At 33.3% G+C, this 22369-nt stretch overlaps 1 protein-coding gene and 1 pseudogene across 2 annotated transcripts; one reads left to right on the top strand and one right to left on the bottom strand.

Moving 5' to 3' along the window:
* Positions 1–1362: 1362 nt before the first annotated feature.
* LOC124898453 lies at positions 1363–7524 on the top strand (annotated as a pseudogene).
* Positions 6712–10960, bottom strand: LOC107870473 (zeatin O-xylosyltransferase). 2 transcript variants are annotated; one of them, XM_016717007.2, is made up of 2 exons: positions 9298–10960; positions 6712–7394 (listed from the first exon to the last, which is right to left on the bottom strand). In XM_016717007.2, the coding sequence occupies exon 1, from the start codon at positions 10729–10731 to the stop codon at positions 9298–9300; it is 1434 nt and encodes a 477-aa protein (XP_016572493.1). In that variant the 5' UTR covers positions 10732–10960; the 3' UTR covers positions 6712–7394. The 2 variants fall into 2 exon arrangements, with proteins under 2 accessions (XP_016572493.1, XP_016572494.1); XM_016717008.2 differs by having other exon boundaries at positions 6712–7886; positions 9298–10943.
* Between the last annotated feature and the right edge of the window lie 11409 nt (positions 10961–22369).

Genomic DNA, 22369 nt, shown 5'->3' with positions numbered 1-22369 from the left:
TATGTCCCGTAGGTTGGTCTTCATAGATCTCAAAACCAGATTCAGATTTTAGAAACTCAAACACTGCAACCTACGGACCCAACCTACAGCCCGTAGGTTCTACTTATGGCCCGTAATTGGGTCAAGTATCGTTTCAAACAATATACACTAAAACGTATGTCAAGTTGCCAAAATGTCAAACATATCAACTGTGAAACAAGTAAACACCACTGTGACAATGTACTAGAGCACAAGATTTGACATTTAGTACTTCGCTGCCATTAGTACTTTAGTTAAATTAAAAAAATATTAATATAAGTCCTGCTACATTTAATGCCTTCACATATACCACTCTGTATTAATTAGGAGTAGAAATGTTCTAAAATTAACGAAAACAAAAAATTTCCTTAGTGCAGTGAATACATATCATATAAGTAAAATATGATGACCGTGGAAAAAAAATATTGGATAATTTCTAATATATAGAAGAGTGAAGAAAGTAGTTAAAGTTCGTCATGTCTGCTTACTTCATAATTTATTATATCATTCCTGATTAACTATTATATGTTATTTATATATTAAAAAATTAATAATATTTAATAAAAAATAAAATAGACATTTATGACATGTCTGTTTCATCTGTTTCACTTATAATTTTACTATTTAATCTCTAATTAATTATTATAACTTATCTCAGTATTAAAATAATATCTAATAACAAAGGTAAAATAAACCAAAAAAACTGATAAATTAACTATTAATATTTTAAATTAACTGACATCTTATATGAGAACCACTTAAATTTTTTTTCACACCTATTTTCATAGTAATTTTGCTACATCACTTCCAATAAGTTATTATGAGTCATTTAAGACATGTCCGCTTCACTGCTTCAATCGTGATTTTACTATATCACCCCTAATTAATTATTATGGTCATCTAAGCATTAAAAAAATTAATAATATTTCTTAGAAAAGGTAAAATAGACACAAAATGATATGTCAAGATAAAAAATTTGGTTGATTATCGAAATTATATTAGTTCCACATAAATTTGGATGCGATAGAGAAAGACATTAAGCAACATATATTATTCGAAAATGAGATAAAATGTATTGTAAATACCAATATTAAGAACTTAATATTAAAAATATATATAAAATAAATTCTATTGACTATCGAAATTTTATTTGCGCCATATAAACTGAAACAGAGAGATTCTTATTAAAAACTTATGTGAAAAAAATTATAAATCAATAGTAGCAGTATATATGGATGATATTTTTTTAACAAGTAATGACAATGCAGAGTTGCACGCATTGAAATTATTTCTACATGAGGAGTTTAGAATAAAGGATTTCGAAAATTTATATTTTTCTTAGGTATGGAGGTATTGAGGGAACCTCATGGCATTATACTTTCACAAAGAAAGTTCACAGTTGATCTCCTAAAGGAATTTGATGCCACATATATGTCACTTGTTTCATCTGCTCTTGATCCTATAATAAAGATAAGTTTAAATGATGGAGATGATATTCCGAATCCCACTGTATATTGACAATTCATTGGTAAGTTGAATTATCTTACTCACACAAGATTGGATCTTGCCTTCACCGTTCAACATCTTAGCCAATTCATGCAAGATCCTCGTCTGCCTCATCTCTTTGCCACATTACATGTTCTTCATTACTTGTCCAAGGATCCAGGTTTGGGACTCTTTCTCAATGCCTCTTCTTCTTTTGAGTTGCTTGCCTTTTGTGATTCGGATTTGGGAATATGTCCAAATTCAAGAAAATCCGTTAGTGGATTTTATGTATCACTTGGGGGCTCTCCAATTTCTTGTATGTCAAAGAAGCAAACATCTATTTCTCTTAGCTTTGCCGAGGCTGAGTATCGTTCGATGAGGCGCGTGGTTACCGAGCTTACATACTTGGTTCATCTTTTCCAAGATCTCTCCATTCCAATATCATTATTTGTGCCTCTTCATTCGGATAGTCATACAACAATACACATTGCTAAGAACCCTGTGATTCATGAAAGAACAAAACATGTTGAGATTGATTGTCATTTTGTTCGGCAAAAGTTTTTAGATGGACTTATTTCACTTTTATTTGTTCCATCTTCCTCTCAATTAGTTGATCTATTCATAAAATCACTCATTGTTCCTCTTCATCACAGTGTTTTGCTCAAGTTGGGGTTCGTTCATCTCCTCTAACTTGAGGGGTTGTTGGTTCATCTATTTCATTCACCTATTTCGCTGCACTAATCTGTTGCAGCCTCAACATTATTCGTTGATGGACTACCACTACAAAAAAATAACATTTAACGACAGTCACATTTGGTCTCTATTCTATGTAAATCTGTTGCTAAATAGAAATTGCGACAGAATAGAAATGAATTTGTGTCTGTTGCTATATTGCTCACTGCTAGCCTCTTAGCGACAAAAAAATAAATTCCGTTGCAAAAATTGTGACCGCTTCACGACGAACTTATCGGTTGTCGATTTTATCGATAGAATATTCCATTGCTATACCGTTGCTATTTTCAAAATTTATTTTCGTTATGGCTAAATTTACGACAGAAAATTTTATCGCTGAGCCGTTACAACATAGTTTGATCGACTAAGCAGCCATCTTTAGCGATCAAATTTATATTTCATAATCCATCGCTAAAGTTACTTTTGTCACTAATTTTTTGTCACTAACAATTTTGTTAGAAAATTATTGAAACGCATAAATTATTGAATGATTAAAATAACCAACATTCATATAAATAATTACTTATATTAGAATATTCACAATATATAGATAGCAAAATGCATCACATAATTGTGTCCAAACATCCACAATTCAAGTATTTTGTCAAAAATAATCTAATGTCAAATTCACATCCATCAAAATTAGTCTTTGTTACTACATAACCATTTTCTTCTTTACTCCTCCCGCAGCTTCATAACACGATTCCAATTGATCAATTTCAGATTCAGTCTGTCTTTTTTTTTCGTACAATTTCTTCATACTTTTCCTGTAATTAACAAGTGGAGATATTAAAATAGACTCAACTTCATGTTGCTTATTTCATTTTCATGTATAATAAGAACTTTCGACAAATGTCAATACAAAAGAAAAATAAGAGAAGAGTATATCTAATGATGTAAATTTGAACTTACGTGGAGAATTTGGGTACGCTCAGCAACAAAAGATTTACCATCATGATTATGTGTATGAACGTACAAATGTAACTCACTTGAAGTTGGATCTCGACCTATTGTAATAGCCTATACAAATAAATAACAGTCAATATTTGCTTCATCAAGTATTAGAGAAGAACGAAATTGAAAGAAAGTAAAAATTTAGCCTATTGTGATAGAGCCACTTGCGCTTACAAATTGAGAGAGAGTGAAGAGACTGTTGAGAAGGAGAAGGAGAAGAAATATTACGGATTATATTTAATCGACAAAAAAGAAGTCTATATTTTCTAAGCCGTGTAATTTTTCCTTGATAAAAATTTTTGGAGTCCACCTAATTATACAAAGTTCTCCCATAAATAAAGTTCAAGGCTTCAAGCAATACAAACTAAATTATAAATGAAAGGGTGATTGCTAATTTCCTAAATTTGTAAGATGCTTCTAAGTTTACAGTAACAACCTTGTCTTTTTTTCTAAAACAAGAACCATTTTATAAAATGTGAACAAATTTTGCTTAAAACAAGGACTTTTAATGAAGGGCAAAAAGTTCAAATAACATTTGTAAGGTCCTTCACACTTTTAATATATTATAGATTATAAATATAGACTATATATAGAGATTATAAATATAGACTATAAATTATAGATATAGATAGATTATAGATTTATATGGGTTGTAATTAATAAAAGTGATATAATAAAATTAACCTTTTATTTGTGGTTTGAGTTTGTGTCTAACGGTCAACTTGACATGTCTCTATATGTTGAGTGTGTGAACTACTTTACAGGCTCGCCAAATGAGCAAATAGAGTCAAAATTAGGTGTCAAACAAGTAATAAATTTAAATCCAATGAGTTATGAGATTATTTTTCTAATAGATCCTTGCAGATAAATTAATATTTGCACACCAATTTTGGATAGTAAAGAAACAAACAAATTGTGCAGTTGTGTATATATGTACAGCAAGCTACAATAACAAAAATTAAAATCCAACTGGATTTCTACAATCTCTAATTGTTTAATTAGTTACAACCAAAACTAAAAGGACTTGTACCCATCATTAGCTCATTCTCATCTGGTATGAGATTCAAATCCAAGAACAAAGATTAACATGTAATATCCATCATAAATTAGTCAAACAATTAGCATTCAAACTCATAACAAATTTAAACAATAGAAATTGGGTGTTTTAACATATGTTGAAACAAACACAAAATAATAAGAATCTTCTCAAAATTCGAAGCCAAATTTCAACTATTTCGAATTTAAGAATCTGTTTAGGGAAGAGAAAAAGAGTAGAAGAAGATGGTGATATTAGGACAAAGAAATCAAACCTGTGATGGGCTCTTACGAATCCATTATTGTGAGACCTGACAGGAGCGCTTGGCTGGACGATTTTTTAGATGGTAGCAGTGACTAGACCAGTATCGGGTTGCGGGCAACGGCGGCAGATTACCGGTGGCTGTCTTGTAGGAGAACGGAGGAAGTGCCAGCAGCGCTGGTCGCTGCGTCAGTCGGAGAGGAGAGAAGAGTTCGCTGAGGAGGGAGAGCGGCGGAAGAAGGCGCTTGATTGCAGTTGGGTGGCGGCCGGAGTTGGGAGTTTCGTTGTCTATGGCGCAGTGACTGAACGGAGGGAGAGAGAAGGGCGACGATGGCGGTGCTCCGGCATCAGGCGTCCGAAGATGGTAATGAGGGAGTGAGACCGTAAAGAGAGAGTGGAGAAGGAGGTGAGGTGTGGCTGAAGTGGAAAGAATGGATTAGGGAAGGAGAGAAAGAAGGTTTTAGATCTCAGTCGTTGGATCATTTTTGATCGATGGCTGAGATCAAACTGATCTGAAAATATTTAATTAAAAATTTATTAAAAATAATATTTTCAGCGGATAATTTGTTCACTAATTAAACTAAATAATTTTTTAAAAAAATCAAAAGCGTACCGACAAATTTTTTGTTGCTAAATTCATTGCTACAAAATAATTAAAATTGTCACAAAGTTTTTGTTGCTAATCCGTCACTACATTTAGACGCCAATTTTTCCCGCAATTATTTAGCGACGGAAGCACTCTTCTGTCGCTGATTCGTTGCTAATAGCATACATAAAAATGAACTTGCTATGTATGCGATCAAATTGATAGTTTCGTTGCTAATTTGTCGCTATATAGTGATGGAAATCGATTTGTCGGTAAATTTCATCGCTAAACACTATTTTCTAATAGTGTACACAGCTTGGGAATGATTTAGTGATGATGATTTCGTCCAATTTCAGCAGATCATTATACATATTATTTTATGCACATATTATTTTATTTCTTTTGTACATCCTAGGCTAAATCCTTATTTAGAAGTATTTTGTTTCCTACTTTATGTAGAAGATTATTCCTTAGTTTCCTACCTTATTTAGAAGTTTTTAGTTATTTTTTACCTTATGAGTCTTTAATTTGATTCTTTACTTGTATAAGATATTGTACGAAGTTAACGTCAAGAAAAGGACAAGAAATTTTCCGCAAATTCTTTGTTTTCTTTTCTGCAATTTATTCAATTTCTTTCAATTTTTACAACTACTAGGGACACTAACGTAGCAATGTATGCAAATCCTTATAGCCTTCCTGATCATCAGATGAACCTCTTAAATCTAGGAAACAGTTGGAAGTTACTTTGTGATGAGGTATTTGGACAAAAACATGATTTTCCTCTTGAGTTGAAAAAAGTTGGAAAGAAAATTGTCGAAAAAAGCCAAGGACTGCCCTTAATGATTTCAGTGCTTGCAGGACATCTCTCCAAAATGGCCAGGGCATTACATATTTGGAAAGATTTTGCCCGAAGCTTAGCTGAAATCATTGCTAGTCATCCAGAAAAATGCTTCGGAGTGCTTGGTTTGAGTTACCACCGCTTGCCAAATCACCTCCCTTGCTTTCTTTCTATGGTTTGAGACTTGGAGATTGATTGAAATATGGATCGCAGAAGGTTTCATAAGGACACCTGGCAGTGGTAAAAGTTCGAAGGAAGTGGCAGTAGATTCTTTTGACGGATCTCATCCACAGGAACTTGATAATGGTTAGAGAAAGGAGATTCAATGGTGAGATAAAAAGATGTGGAATCCATGATCTACTGCAGGAATTCTGTTGATAGAGGCTGAAATGATAAAGTTTATCCGTGTTAAGAGAACTGACCAAGTCCCTAGTACTCTTCCATTAACACAAAAGCATAATGTTTGTCGCTTCAGTTTCCAAAACCAATCTTATTCGTTTGATGATTTTTGTAAGCTATTACCCCCTATTGCAAAATTTATGTATTTCCTGTAGAACGACGTTCTGCAGCCTGTTTCAACTTTTGCGGGAAATTGATTGGCAGTTCTCCTGTAAAACTTGAAGTTTTATCCCGTTTCAACCTTCTAAGGGTATTAACCATCTTCCATGGAGAGTTCCTTTCATTTCCACTTGTGATTACAAAGTTATTTCATTTAAGATATCTCGAAGTTAAATTTAACGGTGATCTTCCTGCATCAATCTCAGAGCTTCAAAATTTGCAAACATTAATTTATGAACAACATTTTTCAGATAAAACTTTACCAGGGAAGATATGGATGATGAAAAACTTAGGCATATACATATGGGGAGAGCTAGTTGTTTACCCAGTCCTAGAAGAGAAAGTATGCAAAATCTAGAGGAACTTTCCTGTCTATGTTTCACTAATTGTACACATGAAGTCTTCTCTAGCATTCCCAATCTAAAAAGATTGATCGCCCATCTAACAGCTTACTCAAGAACTGAGCGTAAGGCCAATATCGTCTTTGATATGTCCAGCTTGACAAAACTCCAAGTATTGAAGTGTGCCAGATATACTTCTTGGTCTTGGCCAATAATCTCCATCAAGAGTTTTGTTTTCCCAACATCTCTCAGGAGGTTGACTTTAGCTGGCAATTATCATTTTCCTTGGGAAGACCTATCAAGTCTTGTCACGTTGCCAAATCTTGAAGAGCTCAAATAAAAAGTTTGCAGTTAGTGGTGAAGTATGGAGATTGAGTGATGAAGACAAGTTCGGATGCTTGAAGTTGTTGCTGTTTAGCGAGCTATATTTTGAATGTTGGGAAGCTACATGTGACAACTTCCCAAATCTAAAACGCCTTGTTCTGAAGAAATGCAACCACCTGAAGGAAATTCCCACAGATTTTGGGGAAATTTGTACTTTGGAGTCAATTGAGTTACATAATTGCTGCACTGCTGCTGGGGATTCTGCAAGAAATATTTTGAACACGAACAAGCTGATGTGGGAAATAATTGCCTTAAGGTCTACATCCATAGCATAGCAATCACAGTAGATTTACATCTCTCCAGAAAATTCTTTGATTCTTCACATTATTAATTACTGTCTTTATTTAATTTTACCTCCCTCAGATTAAGATGATGACTTCTACGTTTTTATCTTGCATATATGCAAGGAATTGAATCTTATTTGAGAGACAATCTGATGCTACCTTCCAAATGCTGAACTTTTTGTTGTATGTTTATGTTCTTATTAGTTGTAACATTTATGTTTTAGGAATGAGCATGTTCAAACTTCAATGCATGTTTCGCCCATTTGTGATTTAGCCCATAGTTTTGTGTCCTCAAATTCTTTAGCCATTAAGTCAAGGTACAAACTTTCAATCACTCTGGATGAATTGAGAAGTTCACAACATCTGAAGGAAAACAGTCTTTAATTGATGGAATGTCCCTCCAAATGTTCTGTTTCAGGCAAACATTATGAATATTAACTTCCCAAAAGCATGAATACTGATGAAAAGCTGAGAGAGGGTTGAAACAATACCATTTAGTATTTGGTACTTCAAGCAAATCTTGAACACCCCAACTCAACAAATATCATAAATAACAAACACTTTGTTATGATGTTATACTTTGTTATGATAAGTACTGACAAGTTCGCACATTAGTGAGTAAACAGGGTGAATAAGATGGGATGCTGCAAAGAATGAAGGGATTGGTTGGTTAGGGATTTTACGAGGAGTATTAGGATTTGGAAGGGGAGTTTCAAAAGGTGTTTGAAATTCAGGGAATTGTATGTTTGTTATGGTGTGAAATCAAGACCGTGAACCCATCTTTGCTTGCTGAATGTGAGAAGTATTGTACATGGAAACGAGTCGAGAGAGCTGAGAAATTGGTTGCCTTGTGTTGGAAGTGGCACCATGACTGTAGCAGCTTTTGAAGTAGATTTATCAGCAACTTTTTTAGAGTAGGACTATTAGAAAACAGAAATCTTGGAATTGCATGCTTGAATATGTCACAGTACAAGTGTATACAGCTACAAGAAAGTCATATGAACATATGGCAGTAAACTTCGATCACATAGAAAATCTAAAAGTCAAAATGATGCGTATCAGAAATTAACGTTATATAACATCCGATGCAGAATTTGAAGTATGTCACATTCAAATGAGAATAAAGACCTCTTGGAAAGAGTGACATTGTTGATTTCACCAAAGACTAGACTTCCATTTGTTAAAAGTTAAAAACTTTCTTGAATGTTTGTCCAATTTCAAGCAACACAATTAATGCAAGTTAATCGCGAGCCGAGGGTCTATCGAAAACAGCCTCTCCACCTTCACAAGGTAAGGCTGTATACACATATCCCTCCATAAACCCCACTTGTGGAATTATATTGCGTATGTTGTTGTTCATGTACAACTAATGCAAGTTCATATTAATGATGTAGAATTCTTTCATGAGACACAAAATCTTTGCTTGCATTTTCATCAGTTATTGTAGTTGATGATCCAAACAGGGGCGGAGCTACAGTACCTTGAAGCGAACCCAGTAGCTTTTAAGTAGACCCAATATTTCTACTACTAAATTTTGAATATATGTATATTATTAACTACTGCGAACCCATTGTCAAACAATATTGCTTGGCCCAGTGATTGTTGCGTCAGTGTTAAGGCATATCCTAAGGAGAGATAAATAACAGAAGTATATATGTAAAAGAGATTTTGACAAAGCATACAGGCAAACATTTATTCTTGTGTTAAGGGGAGACATACAAAGCAATCATCTCACTTATAGGCATAAAAAGTTAAAAGATATTGAACATTCCGAGATCAAAGAAATTTAAAGTGGTAAATGAAATACTTGAAAATCAAACCTATCTTGTGATATGCTTGATGAATGAATCCAATTCCATTCGAGAAGCTCCCCCTTCCTCTGTTGACTGCCTTACAGCTTCGCCCAATTCTTCAGATCTTTTTCGAATCATGTCACCTTCTTCTGATGCCATCAGCTTCCTCACGACATTCTCAATTGTTGATGCACTCACCAGCTCCTCTCGTTTCTCCCACTCTCTAACAAGCAGACCTATTTTCAATATTTCCGTCACCATGAAACCAGTCATTGGTTGATCAGAGTGCATAGGCCAAGCAGCTATAGGCACCCCCATAGTAATGCTCTCTAAACAAGAATTCCAACCACAATGACTCATGAACCCGCCTGTGGACGAATGAGCCAAGATTTCTGGTTGTGGTGCCCATTCTCTTACCACTAACCCAACCCCTTTTACTCTTTCCTCAAACCCTTCAGGCAGCTCAATTTTTCTAGCTTCCCCGGTAAAGATATCTCCTCTATCGGCATCTCTCAACACCCATATGAACCTCTGTTTGCTCTGCTCTAATCCCATCGCGAGCTCCTTGATTTCCCTATCGGAAAATGAGGTAGTTGTTCCAAAAGATATATAAAGAACTGATCTTGAAGGTTGATTGTTAAGCCAATCCAAACATATATTCTCCCTATTCAAGATACGATCTAGTTTAGTAGGCAAAACTGGTCCAATTGCCCACTGTTTCTTGTTCTGGTCACTTGCTACTTGTGCCAACAAATCAAGAAACTTGCCTTCAATTACTTTGCTTGTATTATGAATATCACCTGATTTAATATCCAAATATGGACTCTGAGAAGCTCCACGATCTCTTATTTTATCTGTCATAATTCCTTCAAGGGAAGGTAACTTTTTAAGCAACTCCTCTTCGAGTGGAACAGTCATTCCAATGGATAAGCATATCAAACAGTAGAAAGTGAACACTGAAATGCAATTAAATATATAGGATTCAGCGTTGGGCAAGGAAGAAACATCCTGAACGTTGTAGGACATTAAAGAATCATGAATAACAATTTCTCGTCTTGACTTTGAGGAAATATCAAATAAGAAGGAAGCAATGGGCTCGCGAAGAAGCATACAAGCCTCCCATGATGGCTCAAGATGTGATGGGAATTTACTCAAGGCATTAAAGTCAGGTGGAGGTGAGGCAAATTCAGGAGTTGGGATGTCATGGAAATGGATTTTGCCTATGTCTGAAGGATTTAGGCTGTTGGCTCGAACCCGGGCTTGACGGTTAAGAGTAGCTGTGCCAACATAATAGACAGGAAGATCATATGATGATGAAATTAAACAGGCAAGTTGAAGAAGTTGATTGAGATGACCTTGTCCTGGAAATGGAACCATGACTATAGCTACTTCATCTTGTTTTAAGTTGCTATACATGGAAGTAGAAAAATCGGAATTTCGTACTTCTGTCTGATCCTCCATATCCCCGATTGAGCTTGTCTAATGGAAGATTTAGACAAATAGGAATTTTGTACTTCTGTTGGATCCTCCCTTTGAAGTCTAAGAGATTTGAACAAAAGATAAACAGAAGGAAGAAACCATTGACTTGTTCAATATTTTATTAAATGACCAGTGACTAACACAATGCTTGTTGTGAAAGCAAAAAAGGACAGGCTAACAAATTCGAACCTTAGAGAATATGTTTATTTTTTTCATAACTAATATATGTCTTAATCCATTATTTTGACTTGTCTATCTATCCCACCAACTCCCACAATTATTGGTGGCTTAAACTTACCATCAATCTTGATCGTTATGCTCAATAAGATGCATGAACTAAAAAAGTAGTTTCGTGTTCTGCTGTTGTAAAGTCAAATTGTTTTTGTACAAGTTATATATACACGTACAATAAGATCTTTTTTTATATATAACAATCATTCACTATAGTGCTAAGTTTTCTTTAGGGCTGATTTTTCACGTTATGATAACAAATATTACACTTTCACTCAGGAATCAATAGAACTAGGTTTAAATCCATACAATTTTGTAAATAAAGTGCATACTCTACAAACAGGAGAAGATCTCAATAGTGGATTAGTAGTATTGCAACAAAAAGACCTAATAAATTTAGAACAACTAAATATTAATAATTGGTCAAGGATTAAAGAATTTCTAAATGACTACTTTTATTATTGTACAATTAGTGGGAACTCATTTGATCAGACTCTAGGCAGGAAATTGCATGTCATAGACTCAAATATGGGTGGCTTTAGATATTTGGTCTAAATAAGAATGTCTTTGAACAATAGCCTTCCTTACTTTTTAATATACTAAAAATATCATTTTGCCCCTCCACACCTCAAATATTCTTTTAACCTTTCCATACTCATTTATTTCTCAAATTTTATTTTTTATTATTTTCACTTTTTAATTTTTCCTTTACTTTTATTATTCTACTTTTTTCACTCTTTTTTTTTCCTTTAAATTTATTATTGTGATTTTTATTATTTTTAATTTTTATTTTTCCTTTAACTTTATTTTTCATATTTTAATTTATTTGTCTCAACCTTTATTTTTTTTCTCTTTTCCTTTTTTTCTCAACCATTATCTATTTCTTCATTTCTTTCCCTTTTTTTAAATTTATTTATCTTTAACCTTCATTTAGATTTTTTTAAATTTCTCTTTTTATTCCCAGAATAGACGTCAATTATTCCTTCTCATTAAACTTTTTCCCTCATTTCTTAGAACCCTTTCTCTTGCTCCTCTTCCCTTTCATCTGATTTCTCTCAAAATTTCCAATTTCATTAACAAAAGAAATGAATGTTGCTTCTGATGAAGAAATAGAGCACCTCTCAGTAGATGTTGCTTCCAACTCTTCGAGACTTTTACCTTCAAATTTAATCGACATCATTGTTGATGTAAGTTGCTATTAAATTCAGTTTGTAATTTACATGTATTTTATCTTTTTTGGTGTGTTATTTTTGAATTAGGTATTTAAATCTCTTTATGTTGTTTACGTTTAAGTTTTTAACTCATAATACAAACTTGTTGTATTTTTGGGAGTTAAGTTTAGGGATTTGTCAGATTGGTGGTTGTATAGTTAAGAAGTTTTAATTTTATTAGTTGTGTGTTACTAAGTGAATTTTGAGTAATCCCACATTCTTGATTTCACGAAAAAAGTAAATCTTGATTGAAATTAAAAGTTTTATGTTACTAAAAATCTTAGTAGCTCGGTTGATTGACTATTTGAACTTTGTGCTATTGAAAAATCTCAGTAGCTTAGTTGGTTTACCTGAATTTTATGCTAGCAGAAAACCTAGCAGCTCAGTTGGTTGGTTGGCGAAACTTCCACCATGTTGGTGAGGATTCGATTTTCCATCTTGTAATACCCTATCGCTAATTGAACCAAAAAAGTTTTGTGCTACTAGATTTGAGATCTTTGATAATTTCTACTAGTACTATGTAATTTCTATTGTGTCAAGTTGGAGGTATTGTAATAGGCCTTTGCAATATGGATATCTTTATTTTGCCTCTCAGACGATGGTTCGATTACTTTTGATGAAATGCACATTTTTATTTTAATTTTTGCACTTGTGGGATTACACTGGATCTTTTGTTGTTGTTGAAATGCAGATTGTTGTTTTGATTTGTTATCCCATTGCAGTTGCTTCATCTTCAATTTAGTCATGTATGCTTCATCTTCATCTCTATTCAATACCATCTCAATGATAAGGACCTTTCCTTTTTTTCTTTTATCGTTATACGTGCTAGCTTCTTTGTATCTTTTTAGTATCTTCACACAATCTTTGTCGCATCAATTATGCTTAACTAGTTGCTAAAAGTTATATTTTCTCAAACATCATAATCAGTGACCTGTAGCCTCTACTATACAAACTAGAAATACTCAGCGCTGCAAAAGTTAATTAGAAAATTACACAATATATACAAGATCAAAATCGTATTTTATTTCTACTTAGTAGATGTTGAATCGCGTTAGCTTTTTTATGTGTTTACTTTTTCTATTTTGATTACCTTTAGCATAAAGCAAAATAGAACTTTGAAGGACATGTTAAGAATAAAACTTTTGTGCATACCTTAAGCAAAATAGCATCAGCATGTGGAATAGACTGTAACATCCTCCCTCCTACAAAGCTTAAATATTCAGTCTGTAGCATGTTTGCAACAACATGTGGAAGATCAAGAATGTGGAATAAAGGTTGTTGTTGTGTTTGTTTTCAAAGTCTTGTTGTTTGCATGACGACCTTCCCATGTACATTAGTATTTGATCAAGAACACCACCGTTGTTTGGTTTCTAAATAATTGTACTTCTGGAGAGTGTTGCTGATGAGTTCTGAGGACTCTCAAGAGCCTTATGGTAATTCTTCTTCTTGAACACACGACACACCACCCACCCTTCTTCCTGGTTACTTGATTCCGATGCCTGGATATTAATAAAACAATATAATCATATATATTGTCAGTAAACTATACTATAAGGTTGTCTTACTTATGTATGTGTTGTAGCAAGCAGGTTACTTCCTTTGTTTCACAGATGAAAAAGGCATACCGTGCAAAATTTATTTGCACAATCAGGACATTCTTTCTATACGCATACATTATTGTAACATGGTATGGGTGCTTACATTGCATTATTCGAGAGGTGAACCACCTCTCGAATATAGATATGTGTCAATCTCTCTATAGTGTAAAAAAATCTAAATAGGTAAAAATAGGCAGATTTGGTAAATTTATCCATGATGATTCAATAGATATCAAAACCATGAGAATTTATTATTTTACTGTTAAATCATTATTGAATGTTGAGTTTGTAACTTACTTTAGTAATCTTTCTTTTTTTTTTTTTGCAATTTTCATGTAGAGAGTGACGTCTTCTATTAAGACTCATCTTGATACTTCTTTAAATGGGAGTATGAGCCGTATTATGATATTTTCGCATTTGATTTATTACTCAATAGAAACAACATCATTATATCAATAATTGTGTTGATTGTGTTGTTGACATTATTAATTTTTTATATAGTCTTTAGAATCCAAGTGTGATTCTATTGTGGAGCTTATTCAGGGATTACATAAACCATGTGATGGGCAAGGAGTGGGCATTGAGAATTTCAAGGGGGTGAATGAAATCCAGGAACAAAATGTGCCTATTCTTGAAGATGCAGTCAAGTTTAAAACTTGTTCCCAAATTTGTGCGAAGCTTCAAAGCGAGGAAATTGATGTTTCAATACCTCCTGATGACTTGCTTTCTAGGAAAAGAAAGTGGTGCAAAGTATCAGATGAAGTTTATGGTCCTAGTTTTACTCTAATAAGTCCAACGTCACCCGTTGTTTCTGATCATATTTTTATAAAAGACAAATTTGTATGGCTGAAGACGTGGAAAATTCTTAAGAGGATTTAAATTTGTCTTTTGTTTTTTTAGGACGTTTAAAGATAGTCACTCAACTTGTAATTGACGATGTTTACTTTCAACTAATTTTCCACGATTTCTGCTTATCCTTTTGTAAATTGTTGTATTATTTTTTCTTGTTTTATTTTTCTTATTGGTTTACTACTTGCTCTTTCAAATTTAATATAAAATTTTTGGTCTTGGTCTTTTTTACTTATGAGTTTATTTTTGTCAAGTTATATAAAGGTCATGATATATTCTCTTTTTTGAGTTATCAACTTACGTTAGAGTATCTCATTAGTTAGACATAGTGAAATGGTGTAAATTGTTTCACATATATTAATTTTTTGAAAAATTTTGAACTACATTTTCCCATATAGGCAATAGTTATAATACTCAATAAGTCAGAATTTGTGAAATAAAATAAATCATTGCCCATTTAAGTATTTGTTAGTTTTTATAAGCCTAATGTTATGTTTTATATCTAAGTCAACATTTACTGCACATTATGCGTCTAAGTCAAGAATTGTATAATGTGCCTTTTGAAGTCCTCAAGCCAATGTCTTGCCTTAAGGGAAGAAATTATATATCATTTTCCAAATTAATATGCGTCTAAGTCGAGAATTGTATAATATGCCTTTTGAAGTCCTCGAACTAATGTCTTGCCTTTAGGGTAGGAATTATATATCATCTGCCAAATCACAACAAGCTATGCTAAAGACAAATCTTGCCCATAGGGCACAACTTCTTTTTTTGTGATTTAAAAGTCTTGCCTCTAGGGCAAAAGTTATAGATCATCTGTTGAATTATTACAGACCTAGGCAAAGTCAAACCTTGCCCATAGGGTAGAACTTGTTCTTTTGTGATTTAAAAGTCTTGCCTCTACGGCAAGAGTTATAGATTATTCGTCAAATCATTACAGAATTAAGGCAAAGTCAATGCTTACCCATGGGGCACAACTTGTTCTTTTGTGATTTAAAAGTCTTGCCTCTAGGGCAAGAGTTATAGATCATTCATCAAATCATTACAGATTAAGGCAAAGTCAACTCTTGCCCATGAGGCACAACTTGTTCTTTTGTGATTTAAGAGTCTTGCCTTTAGGGCAAGAGTTATAGATCATTCATCAAATCATTACAGACTTAAGGCAAAGTCAACTCTTGCCCATAGGGCACAACTTGTTCTTTTATGATTTAAAAGTCTTGCCTCTAGAGCAATAGTTATAGATCATTCATCAAATCAATACAGACTTAAGGCAAAGTCAATTGTTATAGATCATTTGTCAAATCATTACAGACTTAAGGCAAAGTCAACTCTTGCCCATGGGGCACAACTTGTTCTTTTTTGATTTAAAAGTCTTGCCTCTAGGGCAAGAGTTATAGATCATTCATCAAATCTTTACAGACTTAAAGGCAAATTCAACTCTTTCCCATGGGGCACAACTTGTTCTTTTGTGATTTTAAAGTCTTGCCTCTAGGGCAAGAGTTATAGATTATTCGTCAAATCATTATAGACAAGGCAAAGTCAACTCTTGCCCATGGGGCACAACTTTTATCTGGGTGGACTCTATGTTAGGACATTATAAAACTAGACATCGTAAGTTAAACATTGTAAAATTATATCAATACAAACTAATAATGTCTACTTTTACCCGCGTGACATAACTTCTTTTGTTGGGTCTAAGTTTGCCTCTTGCAGAACATTAGCTAATTTGATAAAAATTAATATTGTTAACGTTTGCCCATGAGGCACAATTTAAAATATATTATTTTATTAATAATAAATTATATTTTATATAACATAATTTTTTCACCAAGTTAAGTTAAAAATATATTTCTGTATCCAAAAGAAAGTTAAAAATACATTTACACACAAATTTATCTCAGGGCTACAACAAATTTCATTTGAAAGCTCGGAAGCCTTGGATTAATATCGTACATTTATTATCAAAAAACATAAAGTTAAAAAATATATCGACTCATTGCAATAAGCTCAGGTGAAAGAGAAATTTGCATTTCGTAAAGCTACAAAAAAGTTCATCTCAAAGCTTGAGCTTCGAATTTCTCTCTTCTCTTTGGTGAAATTGCATTCTAACTTTAGGACTTTTGATATTTACCCATTGCAATAAGCTCAGGTGACGAGTAATTTCATAAATCTACAAAAGAAGTTCATCTCAAAGCTTGGGCTTTGGATTTCTCTCTTCCCTTTGGTGTAATTGCATTCTAACCTTATGATTTTTTATTTTACCATTCATCTCTCTGCAATTTAGATAATTTCTCTCATTTTATAGTAATCTTATTGCATGCATTTGAAGTATTTATTACCTAGCATTTTGTTGTGCTGAAAACCACTTTTCTCTTTCGTGAATCACATTCTATAATGCATAGATAAATTTATAAACTCTATTTTTTCTACCTACATCACCTTGATGAAAATGCATTTTGGGTGGTTTCTCTTCTCACTGATCTCACTATTGTCCAGTCAGTAGGTTGTTTAGATTTGGATTTTTGGTGTTTTGAGTAGCCATTGGGTCAGTTTTTTTTGTCCAATAAATTTTATTTTACAGGTTGATTCTTATTTTTTTGTTAATTTTTAATTTGATAGTTATTTTTATCTTTATAACTTTGCATATTTTGGTAATCATGTCTAGCAAGACAAATCATGTTGAGTACTTTATTGATCCTAATGATTGGTTCATGTCAGACCCCCGTTGGAGAGGGGATTCAAATTATCATACAACGATAACGAGCTTTTTGGATGACACATAGTTGTCATTGTTAGAGAAAAGGGTTTTTGGAAATTTGATGAAATTAGGTAATCTAAATCCATCAAGTAATCTTTTACATTGCATGCTTTTATTGGAAGTAAAATGTAACAAGAAGAATTCGATGGCGTTTTATGTCAAGAGAAGTTACATTGAGTTTATACTTGATGTATTTGGTCTTGTTATTGGGTTGTCCACTAAAATTTCAAATAGTGTATTATCATCAATTAGGGAAAAAGGCGGTGGTAGTCGTCTGTTGAATACTTACTTTGATGGTGCTGATAAATTGAAAATGGGGGACTTGAAAAATTTTATGGAAACAAGTAAAGGTGAATCCAAAATGTTGTAGACGTTGTCTAGCTAGCTGAGATATATATTCTAGGATGCGTGTTGTTGAGGGAGGCTCACCAAAGTTATTTATGCTAATCTTATTATGATCTTGGAGAATGCAGATTTGTGCAGGGAGTATGGATGGGGTGAATTGTCTTTCGATGAAACTATATGTTCATTGAAATGCTCACTGAAACCAACAAAAATTACTGTCAGATCATCATACCAACTTGTTGGTTTTCCATATGCATTTATGGTATGGACATCAGATATTTTTCCCAAATACAGAGAAAAAATATGTAAATAGTCTCTGAAGAAAAATATCCTTTATTGTTGTGTTATGTGGCATGTACTACTCCACAGTACACAACAGTAGTCAAGTTTTTTAAGTCAAAGAAGTCAAAATCTTCGGTAAGTATGTACACCTATTTTATTTTTATTTTTTATTTGTTTATAATTAGTGTGTATTGTAATTTCTGTTATTTTTTGGTTAATAGAAAGATGCGGTTGGGGTATTCTCATTAGAGCATGAGATGCCAAGTAATAACGACAGTGAAGACAAGCGATTTAGTTTGCTAAATTAGAAAATTGATGTATACATTGATTCTTTTCATCTAATCCATCTTATAAACTTGTCCGTTAAATAGATTATTTTTATTTTTCATGTATTGTGTATGCAGAAACTTCAAAGAACATGTTCAAAGAAGTTTAAAAAGATTCTTGACAAGAACAAACCTTTGAAGTCCGAGTTATCTAAAATCAAAACATTACTGTTGGGAAAGCTTAAAGTGGATGGGGATATTCTACCCGATAAACAATCGGATAATCTCCAAGGTGAATCAAGTCATGATCCAATGGTTGATGATCAATATGATGATTCTACAAAAAAGAGATCTGTAAGTAAATAGCTTCCTGCCTTGCCTTATCTTTTTATGTTCTTATGTGAGTTGGGGAACAAGCTGTAATTGTGGTGAAGAGGGTCACACTACATCTAACTGTACTGAAACTAGATATAATAAACCATGTTTTGTTTGTGGGATTTTTGAATATTATTCTATTCAGTGTGCAAAGGTTAGTGAGGAAAATTTCTTACTCATCAATTGGTATATGTGACCTTATATTGGTTGTGCAATCTTGCTTATTATTCTTATGAACACCCATTAAATTGGTCAAGGATAATCTATCATACTTATATTCTATTATCACTTGTAAAAGATATTCTGTGTACCTTCTCAGTTTTTTCTATAATAGTTAAGTCCTCCTACAAGATTTCGTAATCCAAGTGATCAGTATCCATGCCCACCTTATTAACAGCACTACTACTGGTGCTTTCATAGCTACTAGCACTACTTGTGCTGTTGGTATTAAATGAAGACCAGGACCCTAGATCTTCACTAGTAGTTGTCTGGTGAGTTTCAATAACATGATTATATGGTTTAAATAAATTAGAACTGGTGATATGATTTAACTCATTGTCTTGGTCATAGTTTAGCCAAGGCCACACAAATCGTGTAGTTCTTGACTCTGATGCTTCTCTCTTATTACTTTTCCATGGTCATGATAAGCTATTCTTTGACATCCGTACCTCTTCCTTTGAGGTGAGAATCTTAGAAATCCTTTGTTTTCCCTCACTCTTATCCCGGAATCTCTCGAGGATTTCCCTAAGAAGTGATCTACTTTTACAAGATTAGTGAATACTCCAAATAGAGATAGGTTAAAATATCTCCTAGGTCTACTCGCTCCACTTGAATTCACATCCTCCCAGTGATCTGAGAGAGAAGTATCAAAAAATGCATGGTTGGAATAATCAATGACCTAGGTTCCTAGTAAGAAAGATTTGGTAATACATGCATCTAGCTCTTAATTGTTCTTCTTCAACTTTATGTTTTTTGGTTGTCTTCTTGACTAAACATGTTTTATTGTTCTCTTAATCATTCTTCCTCCTCATAGGAAAAGACGCGACAAGCTGAAGAAGGGAAGAGTGCAAAAGGTCATTCAAATGAGAAAGAAGAAGCCGCAGAAGAAACAGCCACTGGTTTGGGGCCTCTAAACATGGAAGAAATAAGACAGGCAAAGAATCAGGTAATCCAGTCCTTATATTGTCAGTCCATTGAGTTACCTGATAACTGTGTTTAGAGGAGAGCATCTGCAGTAAAATTAGCTTCCTTATTGATGTGTTGACGGTGGAAAGATTCAAGTAAAAATACTAGTAACACTTGGAGCTCCACAACATACTTATGCATACTACAAGGAGAATATATACCTATTTTCAACCATTTAACCAAACCTGTGTATTAGTAGAGTAATGTTCTTTTTGTCCTCATTAGATCCCAGAAGAACAAGTACTCAACGGACTGACAATATAAGGATCAGATTCCAAAAAATATTCAACGAGCTTAGTTGTAGATGAAAAATAACTAAAACCCCAAAAGGAATTCCTTTCAATTATTTAGACTTCTGGTTTACAAATTTGAGATGTTACAATGGCACTTTTGAGCAATGACCTAGGTTTCTTGGAAGAAAGATTTGGTAGTCATGCGACTAGCTCCTAATTATTATTCTTCAACTTTACCTTATTTTAATTGTCTGCTTTATTATTCATGCTTTTTGTTCTCTTATTTATTCTTCTTCATTATAGGAAAAGAATGCGGGAGTGGAAGATCTTCTACCTTTTCCTTTGGTAGAAGAGTTCTCAAAATCTTCTCCCTATTCTGAGCTGCAGGGAAGCCAACCATAATTCTGCTCGATAGAAAATCAATTTTTTTTAAAAAAAAATATGTCATGATAAGTCTGCCCAACAGAAAACCATAATTCTGCAACATCATCATAAATTTAAAAAAGTTGTGGTATTTATAAATGTGGCCTTAATGTCAAACTATAAATAGTAACCATGTATATAGTAATATATCGGCAAAACAAATTGCTTTTTAATAAACCTTTAGAAGATGAGGCAAGACTTCCTAACAAAGACATTTGGGCGAGCAACATATCTCCAATGACAGATGACTTCTTATCACCAAGAAAAAACTATAATTGTTCGACTAGTGTACTTGTTAAAAATGATGCACAACTTGTTTATGTTGTTCAATAGGACTTTGGTGGTACTAAAGTTGATGAGGACAACATTGATGAAACAAAGAACTGTGGCGATGTTGATTCAATAATCAACAATGTTATTTCTAGTGTGTTTGCAGCCTCTTCTAGTTTGCCAACATCTCCTGATGTAAAAAATACTTAAGCTGAAAGATCGGTAAGTGTCTCAAATTTCAATTTACGTGATTGTTTGCTTAAACTAATTCTCTAAAATGCTTTTGTGATTTTCAATAGGAGCTTGGTGGTATTAATAATGATACGACAGACGTGATTTCTGACGTTGATGCAACTACAAAGTTTGTGAATGTTCATTTAACAACTTGTGTTGTTGAGATATCTTTAAGATCTAGCTTTTTGTTTTCTTTATTACCTTGTGGTTTTTTTCTATAAATTTTAATTCTTTCTCTATTTTTCAGCATGATGAATAAAAAAGTACTTGTGTTTCTCCAATGAAAAGTAAAGTCTCTCCACTAAAACCTAAAGGTTCTCCAATGAAAAAGCGAATGTACATTAGGAAGAAAAAAGGCAGCAAAGCAGCCATTAGTGATGTTGCTTTCTAGTTGAATTCCATGGCATCTTCCATGGAAGCTGAAGCAAAAGATACAACTCTTAAAAAATCAGTTAGACAGAAATTTCTAGGACAGTTAGCCAAATCTCCATATGTGGCAGATTTTGATTCGGGTGCTTCCCAATCCATTTTTTATCAGAAACATCCTTTCATCTGTGACATTAAAACATTTGATAATCTGTCGAGCTTAAACACTGATTTTTGGGCGTTCATTGAGTGTGGATTGAATACGTCGAAATGTTAAGTTTACTATCTTTAAGCTTTTTATTTTGTCATTTTGTACTTATGGTAATGCATATATTCTGATTGTATTCATTTTTATTATATTTTAAGTGCCAAAAATATATACACTAAAGGAAAAGATGTGTTTCCTGAGCGTTTAATGTTTGGCTCTTGTGATGTGGATTCAAAGGAGTGGTTTTATTCACTTGCAACCTGTGGTCGACCTTTGAATGACATGGTATTATCACTTGCTATCCTTATCTATATTTGTAATGTGCTTTTGACTTGTCCTTTGTTTTTTTCCTCCCATTCTTCTAGTAGATAATCTATATTTGCAAGCCAATAGCTTACTCAATGATATTCAAGACTACTCACCCTAAAGCTTACTCATATACTTACAATGATCCCACTAGTATTTCCACTTGCACTGGTAGTAGCTACTTGCTCACTTTCTGTCCTCACCACTAGTCTTTTCACTTGTTATTTTCACTTTCTGTTAGTATTATATTATTATTAGTATTAAATCAAATCAAATACATAGTAGTCGTGATTTTGGACTTCACCTTATCTCTTCTCAGTTACATTCCTTGCTACGTCTAGTATATTGTGTTATCATTATCATTAGTAGTATTGTCACTAGTGTTGGACTATATTTAAGTGGCAGCAGTAATCATATTTAGTTATGTATAAGTTGTTATATCATTGGTGCAATTATTCTTGGACCTTTAATTTCGGATTA

Source organism: Capsicum annuum, chromosome 5, assembly GCF_002878395.1.
Source record: "Capsicum annuum cultivar UCD-10X-F1 chromosome 5, UCD10Xv1.1, whole genome shotgun sequence".
NCBI lineage: Eukaryota > Viridiplantae > Streptophyta > Magnoliopsida > Solanales > Solanaceae > Capsicum > Capsicum annuum.
Note: the sequence above shows the minus strand (reverse complement) of the source record. Positions and strands in the feature narration are given on the sequence as shown.